Source organism: Pezoporus wallicus, unplaced genomic scaffold (genome assembly GCF_028554395.1).
Source record: "Pezoporus wallicus isolate ANWC-B61680 ecotype Strahan unplaced genomic scaffold, APGP_CSIRO_Pwel_v1 contig_8824, whole genome shotgun sequence".
Lineage (NCBI taxonomy): Eukaryota > Metazoa > Chordata > Aves > Psittaciformes > Psittacidae > Pezoporus > Pezoporus wallicus.
The window spans coordinates 585,120-611,455 of record NW_026642442.1 but is presented as its reverse complement, the minus strand read 5'-3'; the positions used below and the strand labels follow the sequence as shown (position 1 = coordinate 611,455).

Below are 26,336 nucleotides of genomic sequence, written 5' to 3'. Positions count from 1 at the left end.
CTGAAAAGCTCTCAGCATGGTCCACCCTGAAGAGCCAGAAAGGGCTCTGTACCTTGCAGAGGAGAGGAGCAGGGCACATACTCTCAATAAAGCATTTCCATGTTAATTCCTTCAGCCACAATTCAGGGTGAAAAGCAGAACAAGCTCTGCCCCCCAGAAACAGTGGATTTACTGTGCCATCACTTGCAAAGAAGCAGAGGGGGGGAAAGGATGTGGAGAAGGGGAACAGGATGCACAATTTGCTATTGGTACTGGCTAAAGCTCCCCACAGCTGAGATCTTTTTACTGTCTTAAATACCACCCACTAACCCCTTCTCCTCCATTTCTAGCCAACAAAACAGCAGTTTGTGTTCATCTCAGCAGTTATATCCCACAAGCATCCCAAGCCATTGTTTTGTGATGGGAGGCAGCACCTTTTCATTCTTCCCCCCCCCCCCCCCCCCAGCCTCTAACAAATCTGTGTTTGCTTCATCACATCAGTTTTTCATATTCATACCCTCTGTAATGGCACACGAGACACAGCTGCCCTGCCTGGAGATGTGAGTCATGGGAACAACTTTCCCCTGCCTTCTGCATCCCTTTCAGCAAGTTCTGCTCCCAGGAAAGCCAGCTGGATGCACAGGTGAGGGCAGGAGCATCCTGGAAAGCTCAGCCATGTGTAAGTAAGACATTCCCAGCACATCTCTCCCACCATTTTGGTGCCCACATAACACCTCCCCATCATCCCAGAAGAGAATCATCAAATCCCAGCCTGGTTTGGGTTGGAAGGGACCTTAAAGCTCCTCCAGCTCCAACCCCTGCCACGGGCAGGGACCCCTTCCACTGGAGCAGCTTGCTCCAAGCCCCTGTGTCCAACCTGGCCTTGAACACTGCCAGGGATGGGGCAGCCACAGCTTCTCTGGGCACCCTGTGCCAGCGCCTCAGCACCCTCCCAGGGAAGAGCTTCTGCCTTATCTCCAACCTGAACTTCCCCTGTTTCAGTCTGAACCCAGCACCCCTCGTCCTGTCAGTACAATCCCTGATGAAGAGCTCCTCTCTAGCATGGATAGGATGGATAAGGAGCCAGCTCAGTGCATTTGAGTACGTGTTGTCATAGAAATGCCAGAAAACTGCCTGAAAGGAAAAGGGAAATAAAACTTGTGTTAAAAGGGTCTCTGTGAAATGCAGAATGCAGAAAGCACTCGGGATTTGCACAGCAGAGGCTGTCATCAAGAGCATCGCTCTGCCTGTGGAGAATGCTTAATAAATCACTTGGTGCTTGACCTTTGTCTCTCTGGACAAAATGAGCTGTAGCCAATTCCCAGGACTGTAAAACACTGTCTCTGGGCTATGGCAAAGGATAGAACACAGCAGCTACCCCAGGGCAGACCATGGATCCAACCAGATGCCTGGGGAAAAGTATGACAGGGCAAACAGTGATACGTCCCTGGCACATTTCTGCAGCTTCCTAAAGCAGAGGCATTATCTTGCCTTCAGTCACCCTCAAAGGGCAATTCCTTCTTGTCCTGACTTTCTAACTCCCATGTTCTGGGACTTGTGCATCCCACAGCACAGTGACACGAGGTGTAAACCAGCAGCTCCTCCTCTGCTTGTGCTCAACCTGCCTTTGGAAAATTCCACTTGATGTGGAGCTCTCACACTGGAAGAAACTCTGAGTAACTGCTTTGTGCTCACCTTCTCCATCACCTCCTGATCTTACAGCACAGCACTCTTCCACATCCCCCTCATCTTTCAGTATTTGCAGGCTCCAATCCCAACCCACTCAGATCTCTTCCCACAGTAGCCATCCCATGCTCTCCTTATTCTTGCTGCTCTTCCCTACCTGTTCCAGCACTTGCCTCATTTGACATGAGGACACTAGAGATGCACAGAAATATGGGTGCATTCAGTCTCCGCAGTAAGACTTCCTAATTTCCTTCTAATTCCTAACATAAAACTTACTCTTTTGAGCAAACCTTGCTCTGTTGATATTTTACCACATCCTTATGATGTTGTTTTTGAATAGCAACAGTCAGCTCGGGGCCTGTTATTACACAAGGTTAGGATTGGGTTTTTCCTGTGTGCATTGCCTGATTTCATCTGTGTTAAACTGTATCACTTATTAGACGATGCAGTCAATGAGTGCAAAGCAGCGAGTCCTCATTTTATGACCCCAAATAACTAGGTACCATTGGTCTTGCCTGGTCTCTCCACATCTCCTGTAGGTCACCCATGAACACCCCTTGGGATGCCACAGGCCCAAGCACTGGCAGACTGCTGGTTCTCTCTCTCAAGACACCCAGCAGTAAATTTTCTATGCAAAGATGCCCCTTTTACTCTGTTCTTTAAGACCCTTTGCTTATGATGGGAATCATAGGGGCCACTTTCCAGTTTCACTGACAAGATTCAGAGCTAACTATGGCCCACAGCCACTGCTTCCCCTCTCTGCTTTTTGATACCTGCTGCTGCTCATCCATTTCCCCATTCTTTTCACAAACATCTTTGTGGTTTCATTAAAAACCTCTTTTAAGAGGCCATCATAGTTTCTCCTCTGCACATGGAATGTGGTCACCCCCAAACTGTGGCTCACTCTTTAAAACTGGGGTTGGTCTTGTGAGTAGGGGCTCCTCACAGGAAGATGCTGGTGGAGGAGCAGTTCCTCTGTCTAGAGGCAGCTCTGACACTGTTTGTGCCAATATGTTTCTCTTGGAAGTCTCCAATTAGTCTTCCTTAACCAATTGCTCCAACCCAGGAGATTTTTCTCTGGCCTGCCCGTAGCCACCAGAAGTATCTCCACCTATGGCCTCAGCACCCACTTACACCATCAAGTTATAACCCATATCAAAGCTGAATTCATTCTGTAAACAGGTTATTCCTGCAACTTCAACACCCTAGAAAACAGTGTTGCATGTCTCTCCCTTACGTTGGTCTTCCCCTCAGTGCATTCCGCCTTGACTGCAGCACCCAGCTCTACCAGCTCCAAATGTTTTATTCTCTCAAGTGAAAAACCCAAAGCTTCCAAGAAGGTTTCTCGAACATTATTCCCACAAACCCAATTGCAGGCAAAGTCTGAGGCTGTTGAACCATTTGAGTTTTCATTTCAGTGCATTTCCAAGAAGGAAAACAGTTCTCAGAAGGAATGATGACTTCTAAGAGTTGTATGAGCTGGGGGCTGTTCTGGAACTCCCTGTGCCTTGAGCACCTACTTCATTATGGCCCTTTGAGAACCACGAGGCTCAGGGAGCTCAGAATAGACATTTGCAGAGCAGTATTGAGCAAACACTCATCCTACTTACGCAAAGAGGCTGCTTGAGCCTCTCATTGCAAAACCGTCCCCTTTTGCATTAATCACCTGTGTTACCATGCACAGCCATTATCTGTACTCCCTTGTTTCCTTTTCATGCTCCAGTTTTCCTCTGGTTTTCTCCTTGCCTTTTTGCCATACATGGAAAAGTTAAAAACAACCAAAAACAGATGCAGAAAAAAGTCCTAACAAGGACAACTTTGCTGCAGGAAGCTTGAATTACAACTGAAAGCAAGAACAAAGCCATACTCATGTTCCTCCCTCAGTCTGCCCCCTGCAAGCAGACAACTGGAATTATTTGGACAGAAAAAGATAAAGAAACACTGTTTTTTCTGAAAGTGCATTTTCTTCCCTTTAAAGGGAAAAAATCCCCACCACACACTGTGCTGAAATGTCACTAACTACAGGTTTGTAGCTGCCTTGACTGGGTCTGGGCATCCTCACACAAGAGAGAAGCTCCGATGACTCAATGGAGAAGCATCACAAGTCTCCTGCAGGGCTTCCCAGTGTCCCAGGCCCACATCAAAGCTGGGCAGATGCAGGCCAGGGAGAGAATACAGCTGCTGTGTGCAAGAGAACCGAGCCTTTGGGCAGGCTTTTGGAAGGGGAGCTGTTGTGCACATTGTTCTCCCACAGCTCATACACCACAGTCTGGAAGTACCTTTCTTTTGGGTGCACAAGAGGACCCCTGGGGGGGTCATGGACAAGAGTAAAGACTGCTGATCTATATTTACGTAGTTGTGATGGCAGAAGACAGGGGCCTCTCCACCTTCTTGTAGCAGAAAGGCAGGTAAACTGCCTCAGCTTGTGCCAAAGGCAGCCTTGCCTTTCCCACATGAGCAAGCAGCAGAAGTGAAGCCATGCACTCACCTTGGGGATCTTGGCAAATCGCCCTACTCGAGTATCTCGGATGCTGGTTAGATCCAAAATCTCCATCTCCTACAACAGAACAAGGACAAGGAAGATGAGGAAAGAAAAAGCAGGGAAGACACCCACTGCAGAGCCCCCAGAACCTGCAAAGCAAGTCTCAGTCAGCGCTGCTCACCGGGGAAGAGCTCTCCCACCAGCACAGGGCAGGCAGGGACGCGTCAGCCACTGATGTCCAAGCTGGCCTGGGTGAAGATGACAGTGGCCTGCAGCCCTGTCCTCTTCAGGGTGAGGCCAGAGGCTTGGTGTGGATCACCATGAGAGGGAGTGCATGACATGTATGTGGGTTTATACAGGGGAACATTACCCCAGCTCCAAGTCCACATGCTCATGCAACCCACCCCTGTTCTTAGCCTGTCTTTTGCCTCCAACTTTGAACCCGGAGCAGCTGAGCTGGAAGGCAGACAGGAGCACTCTGCCCAGCTCACTCCCAGCAGACCTTCACCTCATCTGGTCCAAAGCAGCTCCCATGGAGGACATTCCCCAGCCTTCTCCAGGCAGCCCACTCCATGTCCTCGCTGCTGGCTACTTGTCCTGTTTGTGTTGCTTGTTCTTTTAATATCCAACCTGAATTTCCTTCCTCTGTTACTAATGTGCCTCCTCACCATGGATCTGGAGAACAAATTATACTTGTTGCAGCAGGCAATATTTTCCAAGATCACAATAAGGAACAATGTGGATACCAAGTCTTCTGGCTGTAGCAACACTTTATTGTCAAGCAGGATGGAAGTTTTACTCCCAATCCCACTCCTTTCCGAATCCTTAGTGCAAAAGAGGTGCAGTTTGTGTCCTGCTGTTCATGCCAAGCAGATCTTAGGATGAGTCAGCCAAAGATTAATAAAGCCACACAAACTCAACAGACAAGCTGTTGAGTATACCACATCATTCTCTGTATGAGCCCATCTCTTATCCCTGACAAGGCTCATGCCAGCCTGCACAAGACCTCCACAAGCGTTCCCTAGCCCCCCATGATTGCCACCAGTTGCCCCCCACTCCTGCTAGCTCACCCTGCCTGCAGATCCCCTCAGAGGATGGAAAAGATGCCAGACACGTTCTTCTCCAAGGATGTAAAGCAAGCTGCTGCTCCAGTGCACCTCTCTAATGTGTTAACAGTTTAGTTTAGATGATGATCAATGGCACTGCCAGGAAGATGAGACCCCTCAAGTGTGGATTTCCTCATGTGAGCTTTGCTTCCTTACCCCAGCCCCTTTCCCTTGTACCACCAACCTAGGGAAATATCCCACTTTTGAGGGTGATAACAGCTCCTCTTGTCCCATTTTGTGCACCTCCTCCAGTGCTACCACTTCCCACTGTCTGCTGGAAGCTGCACAGCAAAAATCCTACTGCCAGGAGTGGATCTTGAGAGAGGAATGAGAGTGATGGAGATGGCTGAAAAGAGAACACATCTTCTAGAGGATGTGGCAGTCCCCAGCCTCAGGACAATGTTCTTGCACTGGGGCACATCTCCAGCAAAAGCAGAGCTCACCAAACCACGTCAGGTCTCCTGGCCAGGGTGCTGGACAGGACTAATGTCTCTGTCTCTTTATCTCCCATGCCTCTTGAGCATGTAGGTCACAAGGAGGAAGTAGAGCTGAACCACAGCCCTGCTCTGGAAAGCAGAAGTAAACCCAGCCTTCCATCTCCAGGCAGCCAGATCTCTCCACCACCCATTGCTACTCATCACTGAGGAACTGAATTCTCTTTCCTGCATTTGTTGCCTCCCTCTCTCCTCCAGCATCCTGTGGTTTACACATCACCCTGCCCCGAGAGGAGCACAACTCGCTCTCTACACTTGCTGCAGTCTCTGTAGCACTATGCTCACTACCCTTTGCTAAATTAAAATGCCTAAAACCCCCAAGAAATCAGTTAATTATAACACAGGCAGCATGAGGTACACATCAGCTGAAGCTGCATACATGTAATTGCATGTCTTGCCATGATCTTTCCAACTGTACCACTGAACTGGACGGGAGAACCCTTCAGGGTACTGGGTAACGGGATACCAACTCTTCTGACCTCCGAAGTCCTTGGAAGCACATCTAGTGAACTTTGCAAGTACAAGATGCCAGCATGACAAGCACAGAAAGGCCACACATCTCTCTGGCATGACAGCTTAATCTCCTGCTCTTTTCTGGATATCTGAAGACAAGACAAATCTGCCATGGAGGAAGCACAGGACTCCCAGCTCCTCTGTAGGTGGAATGAGTGTGGCAGTCTGCTCTGGAGTGCAGAACTCAAGCACTGAAAGCGTTTCAATCTTACACAAACCTGACCTGGCTATTTGGAGACCAAGTGTGAAGCCTTAGCACTTACCTTATTCTGATAGGTCCAGTATAAGTAAAAGCCCTTTGGATCCACTCGAAGAATCACAGGGGAAGCACTTCCTGTTTCCTGACAAAAAAGGCAAACAGAAGGAAGCAGGTTAACACCTTACCTGACCTGGAAAGCCCATCATGGGGTGCAAGTTTCCAGTTCAGATCTAGACCCCGTTGGGTGAATCATCCTCTGGCTTATGGAAATGAACCAGATGATTTTAGTTCGCCTCCATGTGAGGCTATGGAACCTGATCTCTGCTGAAGCCTGAGTCTCACCTAACACCACCCGTTTAGCTAAAAACTCTCTTGAAGCCTTCTGTACAATGAATTAAGAGAAGAAAGTAGCTGTGGATGCAATTAACTGTTTCATTTGAACTGCCTTATCCCCCAAGGCACTGACTGGGTTCTACAAGCTCCAGGAGTAGCCCAGGCAAAGCAGAGATACCATTCACCAGGGGCACCTTCACACGAGTTATCTGGGCTCTCTTTACAGGGAAGGACCTGAGCCAGGAAGGGTTCAAGGATGAGTCCATCTAATACAGCAGATGAGGCTGCTTTAGGCAATGATTCAAACTCCAAGGACGAGCTCTACACAGACTAGGAAAAGCAGCAGTTGTTTAAACACCCACACCACAGGAGCAAAATTAGATGGAATTATTCAGCGCCAATCCTGACCCCGATACAACAGGGAGCTGAGGCATGTACTGCACATGAGGCCGTGCACTTCACCTCTGGATGATTGCTCTGCCTCTGCATTTTCAGTTAAAGCAGCTTCACAGCTATTCTCAAGGCAACACCCGTTCCCATCTCACATGCAAGCCTGTGGGAAGAGATGAATTAACACGAGCGCTTTGGAGAATGAGATGAAGGATGCTTGGTGCTCTGCCTGGGTCCCAGCCCATTTGCTCATTCAGTCTAGATAACTCCTCACTGCACTTGACCTCTGGTGCAACACAAGACAGGATCACAAGGTCTACCATCCATTGCTGGGAAAGCTTCAAATGCAATCTGTGAAGCTGAAATACCCAGCTACTGAGATGAAACCAGCAGTGGAATTTGGAAGTTGTATCTGTTACTTGCCCTGGGGTTCTCCGGTTTGTTACTGAACTCATACTTTGCTCCAGAGTGCATCTGTATTTCTCAGTTTTCAGACTGAGGATTCTCCACTACAGCAAACTACCCACGGAACAAAGCACTCTATGTTCTACTTTTACCCCCTGCTGCCTTTCTCATGCTGTACCAGGGACACTGTTGACCTGTTTGATCCTGCCCCTCTGCTCTGCTCTCGTGAGACCTCACCTGGAGCACTGTGTGCAGTTCTGGTGTCATCAACATAAAAAGGACATGGAACTGTTGGAACAAGTCCAGAGGAGGCCACGAGGATGCTCAGGGGCTGGAGCACCTCCTGTATGAAGACAGGCTGAGAAAGTTGGGGCTGTTCAGCCTGGAGTAGAGAAGGCTGCGGGGAGACCTCAGAGCAGCTTCCAGTGTCTGAAGGGGGCCTATAGGGATGCTGGGGAGGGACTCTTCATTAGGGACTGCAGTGACAAGACAAGGGGTAACGGGTTCAAACTGAAACAGGGGAAGTTTAGATTGGATCTAAGGAGAAATTCTTTCCTGTGAGGGTGCTGAGGCACTGGAATGGGTTGCCCAGGGAGGTTGTGAATGCTCCATCCCTGGCAGTGTTCAAGGCCAGGTTGGACAGAGCCTTGGGTGCCATGGTTTAGTGTGAGGTGTCCCTGCCCATGGCAGGGGGTTGGAACTGGATGATCTTAAGGTCCTTTCCAACTGAAACCATTCTATGATGTCCATGTTCCCAGAGCTCCTGGTTAGCTCCCTGAGCACATGGCCACAAAAGCAGAACAGGCACTGCAGTACTGCCACCAAGTACTGGGCCATGCTCTAGATTAACCTTATCTCCTGTAAAGCAGCTTTCTTGAAAGCAAGTGAGGCTGCAGTAAGGACTGGCGGGAGCTGATCAGGGTGTCCCCCCTCCTGAGCAGGCACATGGATGGCTGTGGGGTACAGGTGGGCTCTGCTATGGGGAGGCTCCTGTAACAAAGGAAATAGGGAATTCTATAGAAGATGGTCTGGCAGCCAAACTGGCTGCTGCTCACACTGTAGAGTTCAAGTCCAGGGCAGAAAGCAAGCACTGTGTGGTAAAGTCATGTAATCCATAACCTCTGAGAGACAGAAACATTTTTGCTTCTACTATGAGGGCTGAGAGGCAGCACAGAGCCAAATCCACATATAACTGCTCTGCTTAAGAGGTCAGCTACTATCCTGTGCCCTATCTGAGGTGTGAAAGTGTTCCCAAGCTGGTCCTTCAGATACATTATCACACACGTGGTAGGACTTCACCTCTTTAGCCTGCTCAGCAGCCCCAGCTTGGTGGCTGCTCAACAAAGCACAGCAGAGCTGCTCCTTACCCCGAGATGTTGGGGTAACTCCGTGGGACAGGTGAGAACAGCCCCACTGCACTCTGCTCTAAGCAGCACACTGCAGATGCTGCACGAAGTGAAGGCACTACACAAGGTGGCTTTGGTCAAGAAGCTGTCGGGTACAGTGAAGGCTCCACTCCAGTCCCAAACTGTACAGAGGGATGTAAGGAGCCAGGCTCATCTCCCTGCATTCCTTGCCTCTCATACTGTGGAAGGAGTTCAAACCCGTTACCTATGGTAATATGGCCAGGTCAATTCAAAAGGTGGGACAAACCCCACAGGCCTGTGACCCCTAAAGAGCAGCAATCCCACAGCCTGGAGCTCTTACACCATCCTCTGTAGCTTGCCCTAACTGTGGAGTGGGAAAGCATGAGGAGACGGAGCAATGCGATCAGAACAGAACGCTTGTGGAGAAGGCTTTCCTCATTGTTGGAGCTCAGGTCTGTAAAGGACTAAGTCATCAGACAACCTTTGAGGAACACTTAAAAATCCTTACGCTGTAGCAAAAACCCCACACAGGACTGGAGCTCCCTCAATCCTATCGTTGAAGCAGCAGCAAATAAAACACCTGGGGCTTGGAAGCCCAAGTTAACTCACCTTGGGTTTCAAGGGAGCCTCCCTGCCACTGAATTCCCCGTGTAGGACTTAACAGCTTCAAGCTTTTGGGAAGGTGGTCCCCAAGGACTGGGCACAGAAAGTCAGCAGCAATTGTAGATGTTTGGCTGCTGCTGTTCTCAGAAACCAAATCCCTGTTCAAATCCAAAGCAGCCACACATGCACTCTCCAGGCAGTGGGAGACTGGAAAGAATGGGAGGGCTGCACTTTTCACCATGCCCTGGTGTCCTCCTGTTCCTGTACAGCCAGTGCAGTAAGTGCCTGGCGATATCCCATCTGTATCCCCCAGCATCCACCCTTTCTGCTAGCTGTATATGACACTGCTTTATGTCTCTGGACCGCCTCTGCTTACTGTGCACACAAGTGACTGACATCCCCCACACACACTGCCTTGGGACTTAAAACTCTGTTCCAGCTTCACACCCACAAAAGTAGGCACTAATCCCTCCTATTTCTACTGAAGGCTCCTTCTAACACATCTCAGCTGCAATACCACATCACATGTTTCCCCCTGAGCTTGGTGAATAATCATAACCTGGCATGCCCCCGTTTTATCAGCTCATGCTCCACAGCAGACAATTCACACTGCAGACAGAATGGATGGGCAGCTGCTGTGCCCTTGCTCAGGTATGTGGGGACTGGGGTAAATACTCTTTTGCCTTCTTAGAAAGTGAGGAGGGGGCTATCCCACTCTGCTGTTCCCACTTTCTGCTCCTCACAATGAAAGGCAAACAGAGACTGCAGAGACAGATGAAGACACTGAGTTGGAAAGAAGCAGCTTCTTGCAGCACCCTCCGAGGCTCTGGCCCTTTGCTACTCGGCCACTGCACACTTGGTAGCTCACAGACCCACAGCCAGCAGGCACAGGAGGACATGGCTCTCTCACTGTCCACTCCAACAGGGCCATAAGAGGAAGCAACCTGGAGCCTGATTTCCTCTCTGTCTGCAAAGCACGGAGAGTCCTCTCAGTAAATCCTGCCCCTCAGGCTCCTCTGGACAGGTCCGAATGTGCCATTTGCCTCTCACCCCAAAGAAGCTGCAGGCAGTGACACCTTCCCAAGGGCTGGGACCCTGAGGTCCTACACCAGACCCAGTGGCACACTCCATCTACTTCCACCCTCCACAGTAACAAGAGGTGCAGGAGCCACATCACCAACCCCTAACACATACACCCATTGGTTTTCCCCTCAGCTCTCATCCAGACATCATTGCTCTCAGGTACAACACACCATGTCCCAACCCCAGCACTGAATACACGCTCCCAGCCTCCCCATAACCCCTGACCAAAACACAGTGTCTGCCCCATCACCATACATAAAACACAGTGAAGGAAAACCTGTAGTACTCACATCATCCCATTTGATGAAGCGCTCACCCTTGGACAGATACTCCTTCACCTCCGGCGGCTGCAGGACAGGGGTAAGCATTGACATCCTGCCCTGCAGATGTGCTCCTCAGCCACCAGAAGCAATAGCTGCTGCACAGTTTGCTCCTCCTTGGCCCCCTCTGCTCTATCTCTGCCTCTCACGTGGCAGGGCTCTCTGCCATGGCCACTGTTGGCATCAGAAAGCAAACAGCCTCTTATATCCCAGCCAAATTCAGGAGGGGCAGGGACAGGCAGGCGAGGACCGATGAATCTGCATTGTAAATCAACAGCTCTCCAAGCAAGCGGGAGAAGCTGAGCCCAAGGTCACCTAGAGGAAAGCCTGTGATGGGTTGGGATGCCCGTGTGGGCAGCCCTGCATGCACGCTGCTGCTCCAGGAGGGAGCTACTCCTCAGAGTTGTGCTGGTGAAGCTCACGCTCCGTAGTACTTCCGCAGCTGAACTTCCTTAACTGTTGTCTTGACGAAGTGCAGACATCACCAGCCAACACTCAAACTAGTTCAGCAGATGTGCTTACAGAAGAAGTCAGGCTTTGGCTACAAGCAGACTGCCCCCTTCATGCAACAGCCCAAATATCACGTGAAACAAACTCATTCTTTGCTCCCTACAGCCGCCGTTTCTGGGGCCACTTGTTGCGCTTCCAGTCTTTAACCTCCTTCCTTTCTCTCATGGGTTCTTCTGAATGTCAACCTGGAAAGTGCAGCAGAGGGAAATCCCCCAGAGAGATGCAATAAAGCATTGACAGGAGTCCCGAGGACTGAATTATCCCCCAGACTCACTTGGGTCTACTGCGGGAGCATGGAATGGGAGAGATGAGTTAAGGTGAGAGAATGCTGAAGCTGCAGGGAAGTGACAGAAGCAGAACAGAAGGTTAATGGCAAAGAGGGCAAAACCGAATCCCTGCGCTTGACCTTGGTTCAAAGGAACTTACATGTGGGCAGCAGAGGAGAAAAGGGGCTCTGGTGGCAGATGTGGCTAACCAGGGGGAGAGTGGCTTGTGAAGAGGACTGACACTGGCAAGGTTAATTTTAGTCAAGAAGGCAGAGGCCCACATCTAATTAGAAGTGGCAGTAACTGTGTTAGCCCTGCTGTAACTGGATTCCCAGCCACATGGTGGGATTTCAGCCTTGTCTCCCTATGAAGGAGACAAGGTATCAAGGGATGGCACTTGCCATTGCTCAAGAGGGACAAGACAGTGTCAGAAGCAGTGCAGATTCTCCAAGAAGGGTGGACAAAGCCTCCTGCTGTACAAAGGGAGGCAGCTGCAGGGAATACTTCCCAAGAACTGGCTATCCAGGCTAAGGCTGTCAGCTCTATTTTACTGGGGCAGTGAACTGAGGTGGCTTACCCAAGGCTGTGGCTGCTCAGGGCCAAGACCAAGGACATGGAAACCCATCACCCCTGTTCTGATAACCAAGCCATGCTTGCGGTACTAAGCTCCCTTTGCATGTGTGACACGTGCTGCCAGAGCAGCCAACTGACAGAGCACTGGAGTATTCCAGGCCCAGCAGAGCCTCACCAGGAACACCACCCCCTCTCCCCCCTGTAGGGACTGCTGTTATTCCCAAGCAGCAGATGACAGCATCTGCCCAGATCTCACCATCTGAGCTGGAAGCGCTCAGGGATGTCAGCAGCAGCCCAGCATTTGGCATAAATGCCAGTGAAATGCCAGGCTCTGCAGGGCAGGTTTTGTTCTCTGTGCTCTTCTAAGGAACAAACCCTGAGGCCCAGGTATGTACCAAGAGAGGCCACAGGAGCCTGCAGTGAGGGGTGGAAGTTTTCTCTGCCCTTACCTGATCCCTTCTCTAAGCCAGAGCAGTTTTCGTGCTTAGCTTTAACTTAGGGAATAGCTGTGTAAAGGATAAGGAGCATCAATCCCGCTCAGAAGTGCTGCACTCCTCCCATCCTCCATTGCACAGAAAGCACCAAAGGGAAGCCATGGGGGTCACAGGGAGAAGTGAAAGGTGGGATGAGCTTTGCCACCTGGAACTGCCAAGAGCAGGGGGCCTGCAGGGGAGATCAGTCACAGCTACTGGTGCCAGGGGCCCAAATGGAATTTACCACAGTTAATACTGCTTTGTGAACTGTGCCTGCTTCCTGTCACAACCAGGGCCTCACAGACAGGCTGCTTCTGTCCTGCATTCTCTCACACCTGGCTATTCAATACTTTCTCCATGTCTCATCAACAAAGCTAGAGCAAGCATGAATCCTGCCAGAGCTCCACTCCCTTGTCGCTCAAAGTCAGCTTTCCCTAAGGCATAAATCAGGGAACTGCAAATAAAGCCACCATGAAGAGCAGCACCCAAGCCAGAGCTGTCCTGTGAGGCCGCACGGTGCTGCACAGCACCAACGGCCAAGATGCCTGCTTGCATAAAGCTGGTCACAAAAGCTGAAGCTCGCTTCCTTTTGCATAACCCAACCTCCTTATCTTTCATTTCACACTCCTTGTGCTATGTGGGAGCTTCTGCCCCTTGCATGAAGAGATGGCTGACGGAACAGTGATAGAAGAGAGCAGCAGTCCTGCCCTCTGCTGAGAGCTCTGCTATCACAGCAGGCAGCAGCAGCACGTTGAGCAGTATTTACTCTACCACCCTTTATTTTCTCTCTCCTGCAAGGCCCATCACCCCATGTACACTCATGCTATAGCCCCTCTGAGCAGGGCCCTGCACCTCCTTTGCTTCCAGCCCTTCACCGTGCACCCACCACCCTCTATAAGGGTTTTGATAGGCAAAACCTGCCATTTTTTACCTTTTTTTTTCCTGAAGACTTCCTTCTCTCCCTGCCCTGCCTCTTCAGCAGCCCCTACCTGCCACAGAGCCCATGCAGCAGCACAGCAGTCAGCATTACCCTTCCGAGGTTGGCCAAGGCAGGGTCTGTGGACAGTAATTTAAGCCCCGCTTTCCTGACCAGCCTTCACTGGATGGCTCCTGAGTTCTAGCACATTATTGTGTAGCCTCAACCCCAACCTGTTCCCAGCACACACGAATGTGTAAGGAGCCCCTTCCAGCACTGTTCCAGGGGAATTGTGGCTTGCAGTGTGAAATGCTGTCCTCTAGTGAACAGCGATGACACTGCACACACAGCCTTGGGCACTGCCCTCCAACGCCAGCGGGGAATTCACAGCTAAGCTAAGCTGAGGTCACCCCCTGCTCCTTTTCCTGTTGTGCCCTCTGAGCCCCGGCTATCCTGAAAGGATTAATGGCACCATTAGGACCACAAAGGCCAATTTTCTCACCACGCTGCAGAGAAGAAGCGCTGAGGGTGTGGGTCAGGGCATCTTGTGCCCGACTTTGAGCCCAAACCACATAGCCACAGATTTATGACAGCATGACTCCAACTTGACCTGCAAAAGTCAGAGGGCAGTGCACTACAGCACAGAAAGGCAAGCGGCCACAGATGCCACAATACCGTATGAATCCCTCAGAGAGGGCCAGGCCAAAGGGAATGGCTTGAACCTGCCAGAGGGGAGACTGAGCTGAGCTCTTAGGCAGAAGCTCTTCCCTGGGAGGGTGCTGAGGTGCTGGCACAGGGTGCCCAGAGAAGCTGTGGCTGCCCCATCCCTGGCAGTGCTCAAGGCCAGGTTGGACACAGGGGCTTGGAGCAAGCTGCTCCAGTGGAAGGGGTCCCTGCCTGTGGCAGGGGTTGGAATTGCGTGAGCTTTAAGGCCCTTTCCAATACAAACCAGGCTGGGATTCTGATGCTATGAAAAGCAGTGAGGTTTTGTGTAATACAAGTCCCCAAAACTCTGATCAAGCTCTGAGGCACGGCTAGGTCACTATTAACTGCTCACTGCACAGGAATACACAGCAGGAGTATGCTCCACTCCCGGCTCTGACGGCTTTCTGGGCACATCCAGACTGCACAGGCGACTGACGGGAACAGGCTCATGCACTGGTTAAACACCCTACACATCACTGCAGTACAAAGTAACTGCTGCCCAGGGATGACTGAACCATGCAGCTCCTACTTGCTAGCAAAGGAACAAAACTTTCCAAGCTGGGCCATTAACAGAAGAGGAAGGAGGATGAAGGGCAGCAGCACACCAGACCACGTGCCCATCTCATGCTACCTCACAGTAACAGCAGCAGGGGCAGCAAAGAGACTTCTACCAAACCATGGATCCATCCGACTGCCCACTGTGTTTACCCTAACTGGAAAGCAGGATACTGGGGAGGAAGACCCATTTAGCTCCTGACCTCAACTTTTTCTTCCTGCTCTATTAGCCCAACTTATTCCAACCATAAGCTGTCTTCTGTGGATGCACTGGCTGCTGCCACAGCAGATTCCGAGTCCTGGCTGAGCCCCTGATCTTGTCCTTGGGGCAGGATTGAATCCCTGCTTCCCTGAGATAGGCATGTCCACACGTGCAGGTCGGGGAAGATGAGAGCTCTGCTCCTCAGCTCTCCTGGCTGAGAAGCAAAGGGTATCAGCTTGGTTCCAGCACCCCATTAAAGTGGATAATGCGGCCATCCACCCACAACAGCTTTTTGTCAGCACAAATGCACCAAGTTTTCTATGCGGATTTATATAACTGTGTCCATATACATGAGCCCCAGTGCACTGACTTTGAAAGGCAACGCACTCCAGTGAATCCCATTCCAGAGACAGAGGCTCCCACTGCTGACTGCACCCTGCTGCAGCACTATTCAGAGTCACGGATGAAAGAGCAATAAAATCTAAACCAGGCTTCTTTGCATTGTCCCTGCATGCCAATTCCCACTTCCAGCAGCCTCAGACTGCGGCCCAGGAACCACTCTGCCTACTCACTAATGGAGCTGAACAGCTTTCAGCCATGGTCTCCAGTTCTCCAGGTGCTAGGCCAAGAATCTGCACTTGTAATATCCAGCTTCAACCTTCCAGGCATCCTGCTCCTCACTGCAAAGGTCTTTGTGCATCATATTCCAAACTCTGCACCTCCTGGAGGTGAAATGCAGTTGTGAAGCAGTGATGTGTTCAAGTTTGGGTCTGCAGGAAAGAAGGCATTTTCCAACAGGCTGCAAAGGAAATGTCATGTAGGTTTTCAGGTAGGTCGACAGACTCCACAGTTTTAGTGAACAGTGCAAAATCAGACATTCACAAGCTTTTCAAGCTAAGGACCACTTTCAACCTCCACGAGTTTCTCATTAACCTCCATTTAGATCATGGAAGCTATTGCTGACAAATCTCAAAAGGCAGAAAGGCTCCACAGCCCATGGAAGGCACCAAATGGAGCTGATGTGCACCAGCTGATAGCCCCAGCAACTGGAAATATGAAGCTGAAGGGGAGAGATCTTATCTCAGCATTGTCCTTTGACATGGTCTAGTGTGAGTCATCCCTGCCCATGGCAGGGAGTTGGAACTGGATGATATTAGGGTCCTTTCCAACCCAAACCGTTCTATGATTCATGATAATCACCTGTGGGTGGGACGAAGGTTTTATATCAGACCCTAAAAAGATGATGAAACCCGGTTTTGTTCACTTTTGCTCTACTGATACATCACTGCTGCGGCAATATTGCCACGTACACAGGCAGCTGGAGTCAGCCCTGTGCCTTTAACTAACGGGCACACACATACACACACGGCCTGGCCATTGCTTCTCTCCACTGCCACTCTCCAAGAGACTCATCTCACCAGAAAAGGCTCTTCTTGTTACCTTGGTTATGGTTATTTGTCACTTTGACATAGTTCTTCTAGCCCTGATGAGTGCAATCAGTGCAGGATATTTTAAATCATCTCCTGTCCTTCCAGAGGTCAAAATTAGATCTTGAAAATGATTTCTGCCAGCACATTATCAAGCAGGGAACATACACCACACAAACACACAAGGACTACAGACTCTTCGAGAAGAGCTCTCTAGGAAATATTTAACCCTGCTGCAACTCCAGCCATTCTTTTGTTTTCAGAACAGGGAAAAGCAGCAAGTGCGATGGAAATAGCTACTGGAACCACAGAATCAGCCAAGTTGGAAAAGACCCTCAACAAACAGCCTCTCTCCAAGGACTTCACAGCTTCCTTTCCAGTCGCAGCCTGAAGCAGGATGGCAGAAGTGTGAACGCAGTCAGATATGACAAGAAAGAACCAGCTCCAGCAGAGCTGGAAGAGGTTTCAGGCTGCTCTTTTAACTCGGTTAAACAGCCCTCCCTTGCACAGAGGTACCAGGATGAGGCCTGCTGCAAAGCCAAGCACACACAAGCGGAGGAAGTCAAAAACTAACAGATCAGGAAGCATTACCACATCCAAAGCTCCATTATTTTAACTAAGGTGAAACCCCACACCGACCTCATAAAAGAATCTATTTGCATCTTTAAAGCAGTTAAGCTTCGTGTTGCCTTAGTGTACCTCAGCAAGGCCCCAGACCTAAGCTGAGTCAAGCTCACTTTGAAACAAACACATTGGTTGGTCTCATCAAGAGCGTGGCTGCATTAAGAGCCTGGAGCCGTCACAAAATGAACTACTGAATAAACACCCTTCCCCATCCAGAGGGGGAGAAAACTACTGAAACTATCCCAGCCTGAAACCCAGCAGCAACCCAGACCAAACCAGGATCACTCTGGCTTCAGGGCTGCATCATGAGAGTGTGAACAAGGCTTTCCAAGGAAATCCTCTCCCAGTGCTTGTAAGGACAATCACAAGTTGGTGCAACTCTTTATTTGAGCTGCCAGTCTGCAAACACTACAGGTTGTGTTTTCAGACAACCTATGTCAGTGCTCTCCCACACAGACCTGGGAGCAAATACTATATATATATGAATCTGTGCGCAGAAGGGAGAAGCACAACACACTCATTTTCCACATAAAGGTGAGATCAGCTTCTTCACACCATGAAAACCAGGAGCAAAGATGCACTCAGACATCACAGTCATCAATCACCGTTGTCCCATCGCTTCAGAAGTGGTGGTTATGTTTGAAATACAGCCCTCAGAACCCCACCTGGGTGTTCAGGGTGTGAAGGTGCACATTTCCTCCTTGCACGACGAACAATGCAGTGCTGATTTCTGACTCCAGATTCCTGCAGAGCCTGTGACTAGCCACAGCCACAGACAGCCCAGGCTCACAGCCACAAAGAAACTTCTCATTAAACCCCACAATATCCACCCTCTTGCCATTCTGCACGCAGTGAAACAACTCTCCGCAACCTGATGTGAGAACCCTACAGCTCAGGGTGCTGGGAACCTCTGGATTAGAGCAAATGGCAAAGAACCACTCTCCCCACTGCAGTCTGAACCAGTATCTACTTACTGGAGTTTCTGAACATTAACACCAAACCAGTAAATCCTTTTCAGACATACTTTTCACTCTCAAGAGTTTTCCCACAGTGTGCAAGGCTCTCCTGAAGGAAGGACACACTCTTTATACTATGCAGTTAGTTCACAGGATAAGATGATGGCTCAAAATGAGCCTCACCAAACTGGTGATACAAAGATTGAAGCTGATGCACCACCCTATCAGAAGCTTTCTGCCCAAGGCCTCTGTCCTGAGCGAACCAGACCTTGCTGTTACATCTCCAATTCAGCATCACTTTCGCTGTCTCCCCCACCCACCCCATAATCTCTGCAGATCACTTTCCAAGTCAGCGCAAGACAGTGGGTTGTGCAAACTTCACTACCATCGCTAAGTCAGAAACTGAAGGAATTAAAAGAACATCCCCAACCTCCCCCATCTGTTACTGGATTAACAAGAGAGACAGCACCTTCCCACGTATGACAGAGAAGACTGCAAAGCGTAAGAGGGAAGTGCCAGAGAAGAAGAGAATCCGCTTCCCTCAGGCTCCAAAGAGGAGACCAGAACAACAGTGTGGAATAAGGCATATTTCCTTTAGGAAAGCAGACAGGAGAGCACGAGAGACCGTCCCCTGTCGAGAGCAGAGACATCCTCTATGATAGAAGACTCCAGCCTAGCAAAGCTCAAGGACTTCAGCCAAGAGAGAGAGAGAGATGAATTTCTCATAGTACCTATTCCACCCTTTGAACATTAGGAGGCAGGTGGAAAGAACCCATCCAGCTCCCCCCTCCCCAGCACCAAGGAGACACTATAAAAGGTCAGAAAGCAACACACAGCTAATAAAGAACTTACAATTCTTTATAAGGTCCATAAGCTGCCCACAGAGGTCACGCTGCTGGAGGCAGCCACAAAGAACAAAAACCAGGGTTCAGACAAGGCACTGTAGGGCCCCATGGCAGTGAGTTATGAGCTTGAGAGTTACACAGACTAACCCAAGTGGAGTAATCAAACCACACACCTCGTGGAATGCCCTGCTCATTTGTAGAGTGTCACATGGAATTGCCTCCTAATGACAGGGCACAGGAAGGAAAGGCCGAGTAGCTGCCTTTGCTGAATCACAGCAGGGAGGCAATGGGACTGAGGGAATCCATCCAGCCCACCCCATCCCAGGGCAGGATGAGCTGTGACATGCCAGCTCTGACAGACAGCAGTCCAGAGAGCCTCAGGAGGATCAAACAGGAGGGACTTGGCCACCTCCCAGGCAATGCAATCCAGCATCTCACTCCGAGAAGCAAGGGCTGCACAGAGGTAATGTCTTAGGCCAATAATCTTCTTTTAATTAAGTCTTCTCTGTCCTGAAGCACTGGATGCTCTACTCACTCCAAACATGGGAAATCAATAACACAGGTTTATTTAGCTCCATCCTTCAGGGGCCCTTGGAGAGCAAGCAAACATCCCACTGCAACAGGTAACAGCAGAATTCAAGCAGTGCTGTTGTCAGCGGGCAGAACACCCAATCTTCAACAATCTGCCTCAGCACTTGGGTTTTCAGCTACACACAGGGGTAAGGCAGGAACTAGCAGGCTCATAAGTTTTCTAGCAGACCTTCAAGCCAAAGTTTATTAACAATAGGACCCTGAAGAGTACAGTGTTTGCACAACTGCAGGAGGAAGGCTAGATGTTAAAGGGCTATACAGCTCCCCTTTGCTGGCAGGCCTGTGGTGCATCGTGTGCCCTCAACTGCATTTGTCTCAGGTGAGCTATCTCCTTTGTGCTCTTTAGGAATGGAGTCTCCAAGAGGCCCAGTTGGCAAGCTCTGTTTAGTGTGTGACACGTTCAGTGGCTCTACAAGACCTCTGAGCTCTGCACCCCAGAGCTCTATTTCTGCACCACAGGAGCCTACTCAACACACAGCTTGGTATTTCTACTAAAACCCAGATGACAAAGGAAATATCCTTACTGCAGCTCTGGTTTCCTAGCTCTCATTTGCCTTTATGGGTGGTTGTTAGCAAAGCACTAAGTTTAGGAACAGAAGGCACACATGCTCTGGCAGCTGCCTGCACGTGAACAAAAGGACCTGCAGAGAAACACCCATCTGCTTGATCACAGTAGAAAGAAAAGCTTGTACCTCCCTTTAGCAAAAGCCAACGAGACTTAGCAGTTAATGAGTCTTGTCTGAAGACTCTGAATGTCTTTAATACCACCACAGAATTGTCTTCTACAAAGGGTAAGTCTACACCACAGCCAGGAGGCACACTGCAGCCCAAATAAGCAATTAGTAAGTGCAACAGGGAGATGAAGATGAAGGCAGAATGTCTCTAGAATGGCACAGTTCAGTTTTGACAGCTACAGATCTGTAGTGCTGAGGATTAAAGGGGAGGGAGCAAGAGACCTGCGAAGGAAGGAAGGAAGGAAGGAGAGGAACTCGTGCAATCAGCTACTACCACATTTTGTAGTTGGAGCATCTTTAGCTGCTCCTAGAGTTCAAATGGCACGAGGTGTAGTGGGCTCTCAGCCAGACCACACTCACTACCTTTGCTGGGACCATTTCTACACCTCCAGTGCAAGCCCTCAGTCCCCCCAGACTGCCAGGACTCCACTGGTGCAAAGGAGTGCTATGAACTGTTGGATTTATCAACAACGCTTTGGTGAGCAGAGATAAAGGCAGCACCATGAAAGAGCAGCAGAGATTAAGAAGGATCGGTTTCCTTCCCAGGAGAGGGGAAACTAATTTGGGGAACACAGGACTGAGATCTTCAGCTATAATGGCTTTTTATCATATTGATCCCTATCAGCTCCCGTTCCCTTCCGTGCCTATTTCCTGTATTGACTTGCTGACTCTTTTAAACACCCTTTACCAAACTCCTCATAACACCCATGTGAACACCGAGCAGCACCAGAGCTCTCATTCTGTCTGCCACCTTCTAGACACTACAACAGGGTAGAGTTCAGCAATAAAGGACACAGCATTCCCAAGCACAGACTTTAAATGTGGGAAACCAGCAGGGACACACAGCACCAGGCAGAAACTGTCAAGACCTCATTCAACCCCAGAGGAACTGCCTATACATGTCAATCCCCCAAAATCCCAGAACGGGCATTGGGGAAGAGCACAGGGAAGGGCTTGTGGGAGGTAGGAATTCATCATCCTTCAACCACAGACCATGATAAATTGTACCAGGGGCGACATCAGAGAGCACAAACAGCAGAAGGGTCTGCAAGGAGCCCATTTCTGCAGAGACGATCGGAGGCAGAGCTGAGAGCAGACACGCAGCAGCCAGCAAGGCTCTGCCTGCCCTGGCAGGAAAACCAAGGCCAGCGAGAATACGACTGCAGACCTGGAATATCAGTAGGAAATCCATTTTGCTGGAGTTGCTACAAATCCACACATACCACTTCACTCACACATGTACCGCCCAAGGGCATTTGGGTATAGAATCCCTAGACCCCCAAACAAAATGCCTTCCTCTGACTCAGGAAGGCTTTGTCAGTGGGATGCCATCTGCTCACGCGGCTCAGGTGTGTGACTTCAGTGAGTGCAGTCACCTGCAATTCATCAGGCCAAGGGATAAGGGGCAGCTCATGCTGTTCAGAGGCGTGAAACCTGACTCCAGCAAGAATGCAGTCAGCTGTAATTAATGAGGGTAGAGATTTAAGGGGGGGGGGGGGCACAGGAAGGTGGGAATACCTACTAACAAATACTTCCATGATACACAGTCACAGCAATATTTCATGAAAATGGAGTATTTCAGGAGGACAGAGCATGGCATTGCCTGTAGCTCACAATCATTCGGATGGGGAACGACCCTTAAGTCCAATTTCTCTACTGTGGAAAATAATCCCCCCCCCCGCCTTAAAGAAGCAATGAAATCCCTGCTACCCTTACCAGTGTTGGCCACAGCATCACAAAGGGATGCATTCACTATATACATATATAAGCATGATGAACCTATAGATGAGGCTTGTGCCGAGGCCAAAATCCAGAGCACCTCCAACAGTGGCTGGCACCACAGTGTCGCACCCTTCAGCCCTTCCCTCCAGGCAAGGGCAGATCTGGCTTCCTAACATCCCACATGGGAACGGCTGCCCTTAGTCCCCCAGATTCCTCTGCCCTTGGAGGAACAACCAGCCAGGAGCTCCTCGTAGCCCCTTGCAGAAGAGAGCGCCCTGCTCTGCCACAGCATCCAGCAGCCCTGGAGCCTTCAGCCACCACAATCCACCTTTCCCAAGGGCTACGGCTCTTCCAGAGTCACTCCATTTTATTCCCCCTCAGAGCTGCAAGCTCCATAAATCCTCCTGCAAATCTCAGAGCTTTTCCCCCTTCTCTCCCACATTCTTCCTGCTATTGAGAGCCAAACCAGACGGTGACTGAGGCCTCCATCACTCACTTCCTCTGCCGCCCGTGCGGGTGACGGTCATTCCTGCACTGCTCCGGGCCTCCTCCTCAACTGCAGCTCCTTGCTTACGAGAGGCTTCCTGCTGCAGCACACCTGAGATGGAAGGGAAGGAGAAAACGGCTGTACACGGAGACACTAAACCGCTCTCCAAAGGAAACACCTTGCACCGCAAGCGGAGGCTAACCCAGCCTCTGGAACAGCGTTTTCGATGCTTGCTGTGTTAGATGCAGTGCCCTCGGGGGACACTCGCACACAGGGAATCACATCACCCCCTTCCCTAAAGGCTGCTTTAGGGAGGTCGGGATCGGCCCGATGTGAAGGGAATTAAACCCTTTGTTTTGCGAGGGCACCCCCGAGCTCCACGGGCGTTTCCAGCACGGCCGACGACAGAGGCGAGGCCCAGGAGCAGCGGGGACAGCGCCGACCCCTCCTCCGGGAGCCTTCCTCGCCGCCTCCCGCCCCGCGGCGCCAGGGAGGCCCCTGGGGGGCCGCCAGCCCCGTGCCCAGCGCGGCGCTGCCGGCTCCAGGACCCGGAGCCATCGCGGCCCCTCACGGCCGCCGCGCGCCCCCTCAGGAGCGGCCCCCGCGCCGCGCATGCGCGGGGTCGCCCCTCTCGCTCAGCGCCGCCCCTCGCCCCGCGGCACGAGGCGCTCGCTGGCGGCATGTCCTGAGGCGGCGGCGGCGGCGGCGCGGAGCCGGGCCCGCAGCCGGGCCGCAGCACGGAGGGCTCGGTGGAGCAGCGGGCCAAGGGCCGGGCCCCGGCCCCCATGAAGGACAAGGAGGCGGGGGCGGAGCGGGGCAAGCCCGCCACTTACACCGGCGAGAAGAAGGCGCGCATGGCGGCCAAGACCAACAAGAAGTGGGTGCGCCTGGCCACCGTGCTGGCCTACGTCCTCTCCGTGTCGCTGGCCGCCATCGTCCTCGCCGTCTACTACAGCCTCATCTGGCAGCCGGTGCGCGGCGGCTCCGGCCCCGCCGCCGCCACCGCCTCGCAGCCCCGCGCCGCGCCGCCGGGCCCCGCCGCCAGCCCCGCGCCCGGCCCCCCGCGGGACGCGCCGCCGCCGAGACCCGCACCCGGCCCCGGCCCCACGGACATGGACTCGGAGCGTCCGGACGCGTCGCCGCCGCCTCCCGGGGCCGAGGCGGGCGCTGCGGGCGGCCCCTGAGGCGGGGCCGGGCTCGGCCAGGCCGGGCGGACGGGGCTGGAGGCCGGCGGTGGCGGCACCGGGACCCCCGTGGCGGAGGAGCCCCGAAGAGCTCGGGCCGGGACTGTACGCGCTGGTCGGACTGCGGTATCTCCTCCCCACCCCCGTTTTTCCTCAACAGGGAATTCTGTGGCTTCGGTTTTCCCCTCACCAGGGCTAGCGTCTCCCGTGGAACCCGCATCGAATTCCTGCGTTATTTATGCCCGTCTGTTACCTAGGAAGGGATCTCGGTGTCCGGAGCTCCTCGCTGTTGACGGGATCAGCTGGGAACAATACGACTTTAGAAGCTGTAACCCATTGTTTGAGTAACCCCCGTTTTGTTTAACAACGAGCATAAACTTATTTAAAACCATGTGGCAGGTAAATTGACTTGTTTACTATATTAAAGTATTTTCCCAATATGAAAGTCTCTGTAAGGCAGTATGTTTGCGGGGCTGGGGGGATGAGCTGGGCCCGCTGGGTAGCAGAAACGGTTTGGTCACTGTAACGGGTCTGATGGTGATGGTTAATGTTGGTTGGTCTCCGTAGGTGATGCTGGAGAAGCCTCCGTACGTGCTGAACTCCTGGCGATGGTGGTCACTAAGCACTAGGGAGGTTTGAGCTCTGGGGACAAGCAGGTGAAGTGCTGGTGCTGATGGTGTGTGGTGCTCATGGCTTGTTCCCCTCTGCTCCTGCCCATGAGGGATGGCAGAGCTCACAGACCATCCTTGGTGGCCTCTTGGGGCTGGTGCTGCAGGTGCATCCATGCCAGCCCTGATGTGACCCAGGGAGACTGCTCCCAGCTCAGTGTTCTTGTCCCTTGGAGCCTTTGGAGATGTTCTGCGTAGCAAAGACCTGGCCTTCGGTGGCTGTGGGCTGCAGGCGCTGAGCTAGGAGCCATAAGCCTTGTGTCCTCTTGAGCAGCTGCTTGTCAGGTTGATGCTTTCGGTTGAACGCCTTAACTGGGAGGCTGCTGGGCTGTTCTGTCCTGGTGAAATGACCCTGGGAGGGTCAGATTGCCCCTGCTGAGGGATAAAATGTGCTCTGACACAGTGTGCGTGCTTCAGTGGTGCGCATCATGAACGTATTGTAACACACAGCCTTGACTTGTTTAAAGGTGGGGGGGGAATAGGTGTTTCATAGCTAAATCAGCTGCTTTGGACTGGTGGTGGCATGTGAAGCTTGGGTCATCAGCTGAGCGTAGCCTCTGTTAAAGGTACAAACCAGGAGCAGGCTCCCAGAAGGAAGTTAGGAGAAAGGAGAGGGTGGTTTGGATGTGATCTTCCACCCTCTTTTCCAGTGGTCTGGAGAGCACACGGGATCCTGTGTGTTCTCAATGTAGTGCAGAGGAAAGCTGGTGGTGTCTGTTGTGTAGCAGTGGGCGATTTTGTGCTCTTGGTGGATCTGCCTGCAGCTCATGGGGCTGCCACGTACCTGCAGTAGGTGCTCTTGCTGTCCGCAGCGTACGCCTCTGCTTGTAGGGGGAGAGTCCTGCAGCTCTCTGAGGGAGGAATGAGTAAGAGAAACCAGGCTCACTGTTTGGTGCCAGCTGAGTTTAGGCTGTGTCTTGGCTCTGGTACTAAATGCAGAACCAGTTGGGCAGTGTCTCTGGGAGGGAGTTTCACTCCTAAAAGCTTTGAGGATAAATAGAAGCCAGGAGGAGCTGCAGGTATTTCTGTGCCCCTGGCCTCAGCTCAGACCGGGTGAGCCCACGGTGGCTTTGGTAGCACATCCCGTGTGTGCTGGTGTGCATTTGTCACTGTCAATACAATTGCTCTCAGAAGACTAATAGAGCATGGCTGCGTGGAGCAGATGGGAGAGGAAGTGAATTGAATTAAATGGGCTGCATGGCCCTCTTCCAGCCTCTCATGTAACTGCGGCGAGACGTCTCGTCTTTGGGAGCAGCAGCAGCCTCAAGCTCCTTGCCTGAGCTGGGGGTTTGGTGGCAGAGGCTCCCTGGGACAGTGACCGAGTTGTCCAAGGGAACAGACCCGCGGCTGATGGTCGCCTCCCTTTCTGCTGCTAAAAATAGCTGATGAGCCCATCGGAAGAGGGTTGTGGCTGTCTTCAGTCCTGTAGGAGCGCGCAGGCTTGAGGAGTTCCCAGGCTCTGCTGCTGCATCTTCTCCTCTGCTTCCACTGAGGCTGACATGAAACCCTTCTGTGGCTGCACCTGTCACAGCTGGCTGTGGAGCATCCTGGCACTGCGCTGCTGCGGTACTGAGTGTGCCAGGAAGGGGAAACTTCAGCTTGTAAAGATGCAGAAGGGTCGTGGGCTGCTGGGCCTCACTGTGATGTGAGCGCCTTGTTTTCCAGAGCCCTTGCGGAGCTCCATCCTCAGCTAAAATCCCTTGTACATCCCTTCCCTAGCCAGGAATCCCAGTCCTCCAGAGGAAGATGTTTCCTCTGAGATACTGATGCCTGCCTGTAAGAAGCCAGTCCCTGTGCTTGTTACTGTCTTTGTGGCAGACCACAGGAAATCAGTGACCACGTGCACTCTGCAAACACTTCTGGTAACTAAACTAGCTCATCTGGACTGTTGGAGGTGTAACTGGCTTTAAAATTCAGGGATTCCTTGGACAGTAGGTT

General features: G+C 51.6%; 2 protein-coding genes across 4 annotated transcripts in view; one reads left to right on the top strand and one right to left on the bottom strand.

Annotated features, from left to right (window-relative positions):
- PLCB2 (phospholipase C beta 2) overlaps nucleotides 1-11,344 on the bottom strand; it is a 43,957-nt gene extending 32,613 nt beyond the window's left edge. The window contains exons 1-3 of one of the 3 annotated variants that reach the window (XR_008975076.1): nucleotides 10,931-11,344; nucleotides 6,524-6,601; nucleotides 4,154-4,222 (exon numbers count right to left, since the gene is read on the bottom strand). Coding sequence is in view for 2 of the 3 variants with exons in the window: in XM_057430589.1 (XP_057286572.1) it covers nucleotides 4,154-4,222; nucleotides 6,524-6,601; nucleotides 10,931-11,014 (231 nt within the window). In the remaining variant the exon portion in view is untranslated. The remainder of the gene's footprint in view (nucleotides 1-4,153; nucleotides 4,223-6,523; nucleotides 6,602-10,930) is intronic. The other 2 variants (XM_057430589.1, XM_057430588.1) reach the window with 2 other exon arrangements.
- An 11,882-nt stretch (nucleotides 11,345-23,226) lies between these two features.
- INAFM2 (InaF motif containing 2) lies at nucleotides 23,227-23,802 on the top strand. Its single transcript, XM_057430579.1, has one exon. The coding sequence runs from the start codon at nucleotides 23,332-23,334 to the stop codon at nucleotides 23,728-23,730; it is 399 nt and encodes a 132-aa protein (XP_057286562.1). The 5' UTR covers nucleotides 23,227-23,331; the 3' UTR covers nucleotides 23,731-23,802.
- The last annotated feature ends 2,534 nt before the right edge of the window (nucleotides 23,803-26,336 follow it).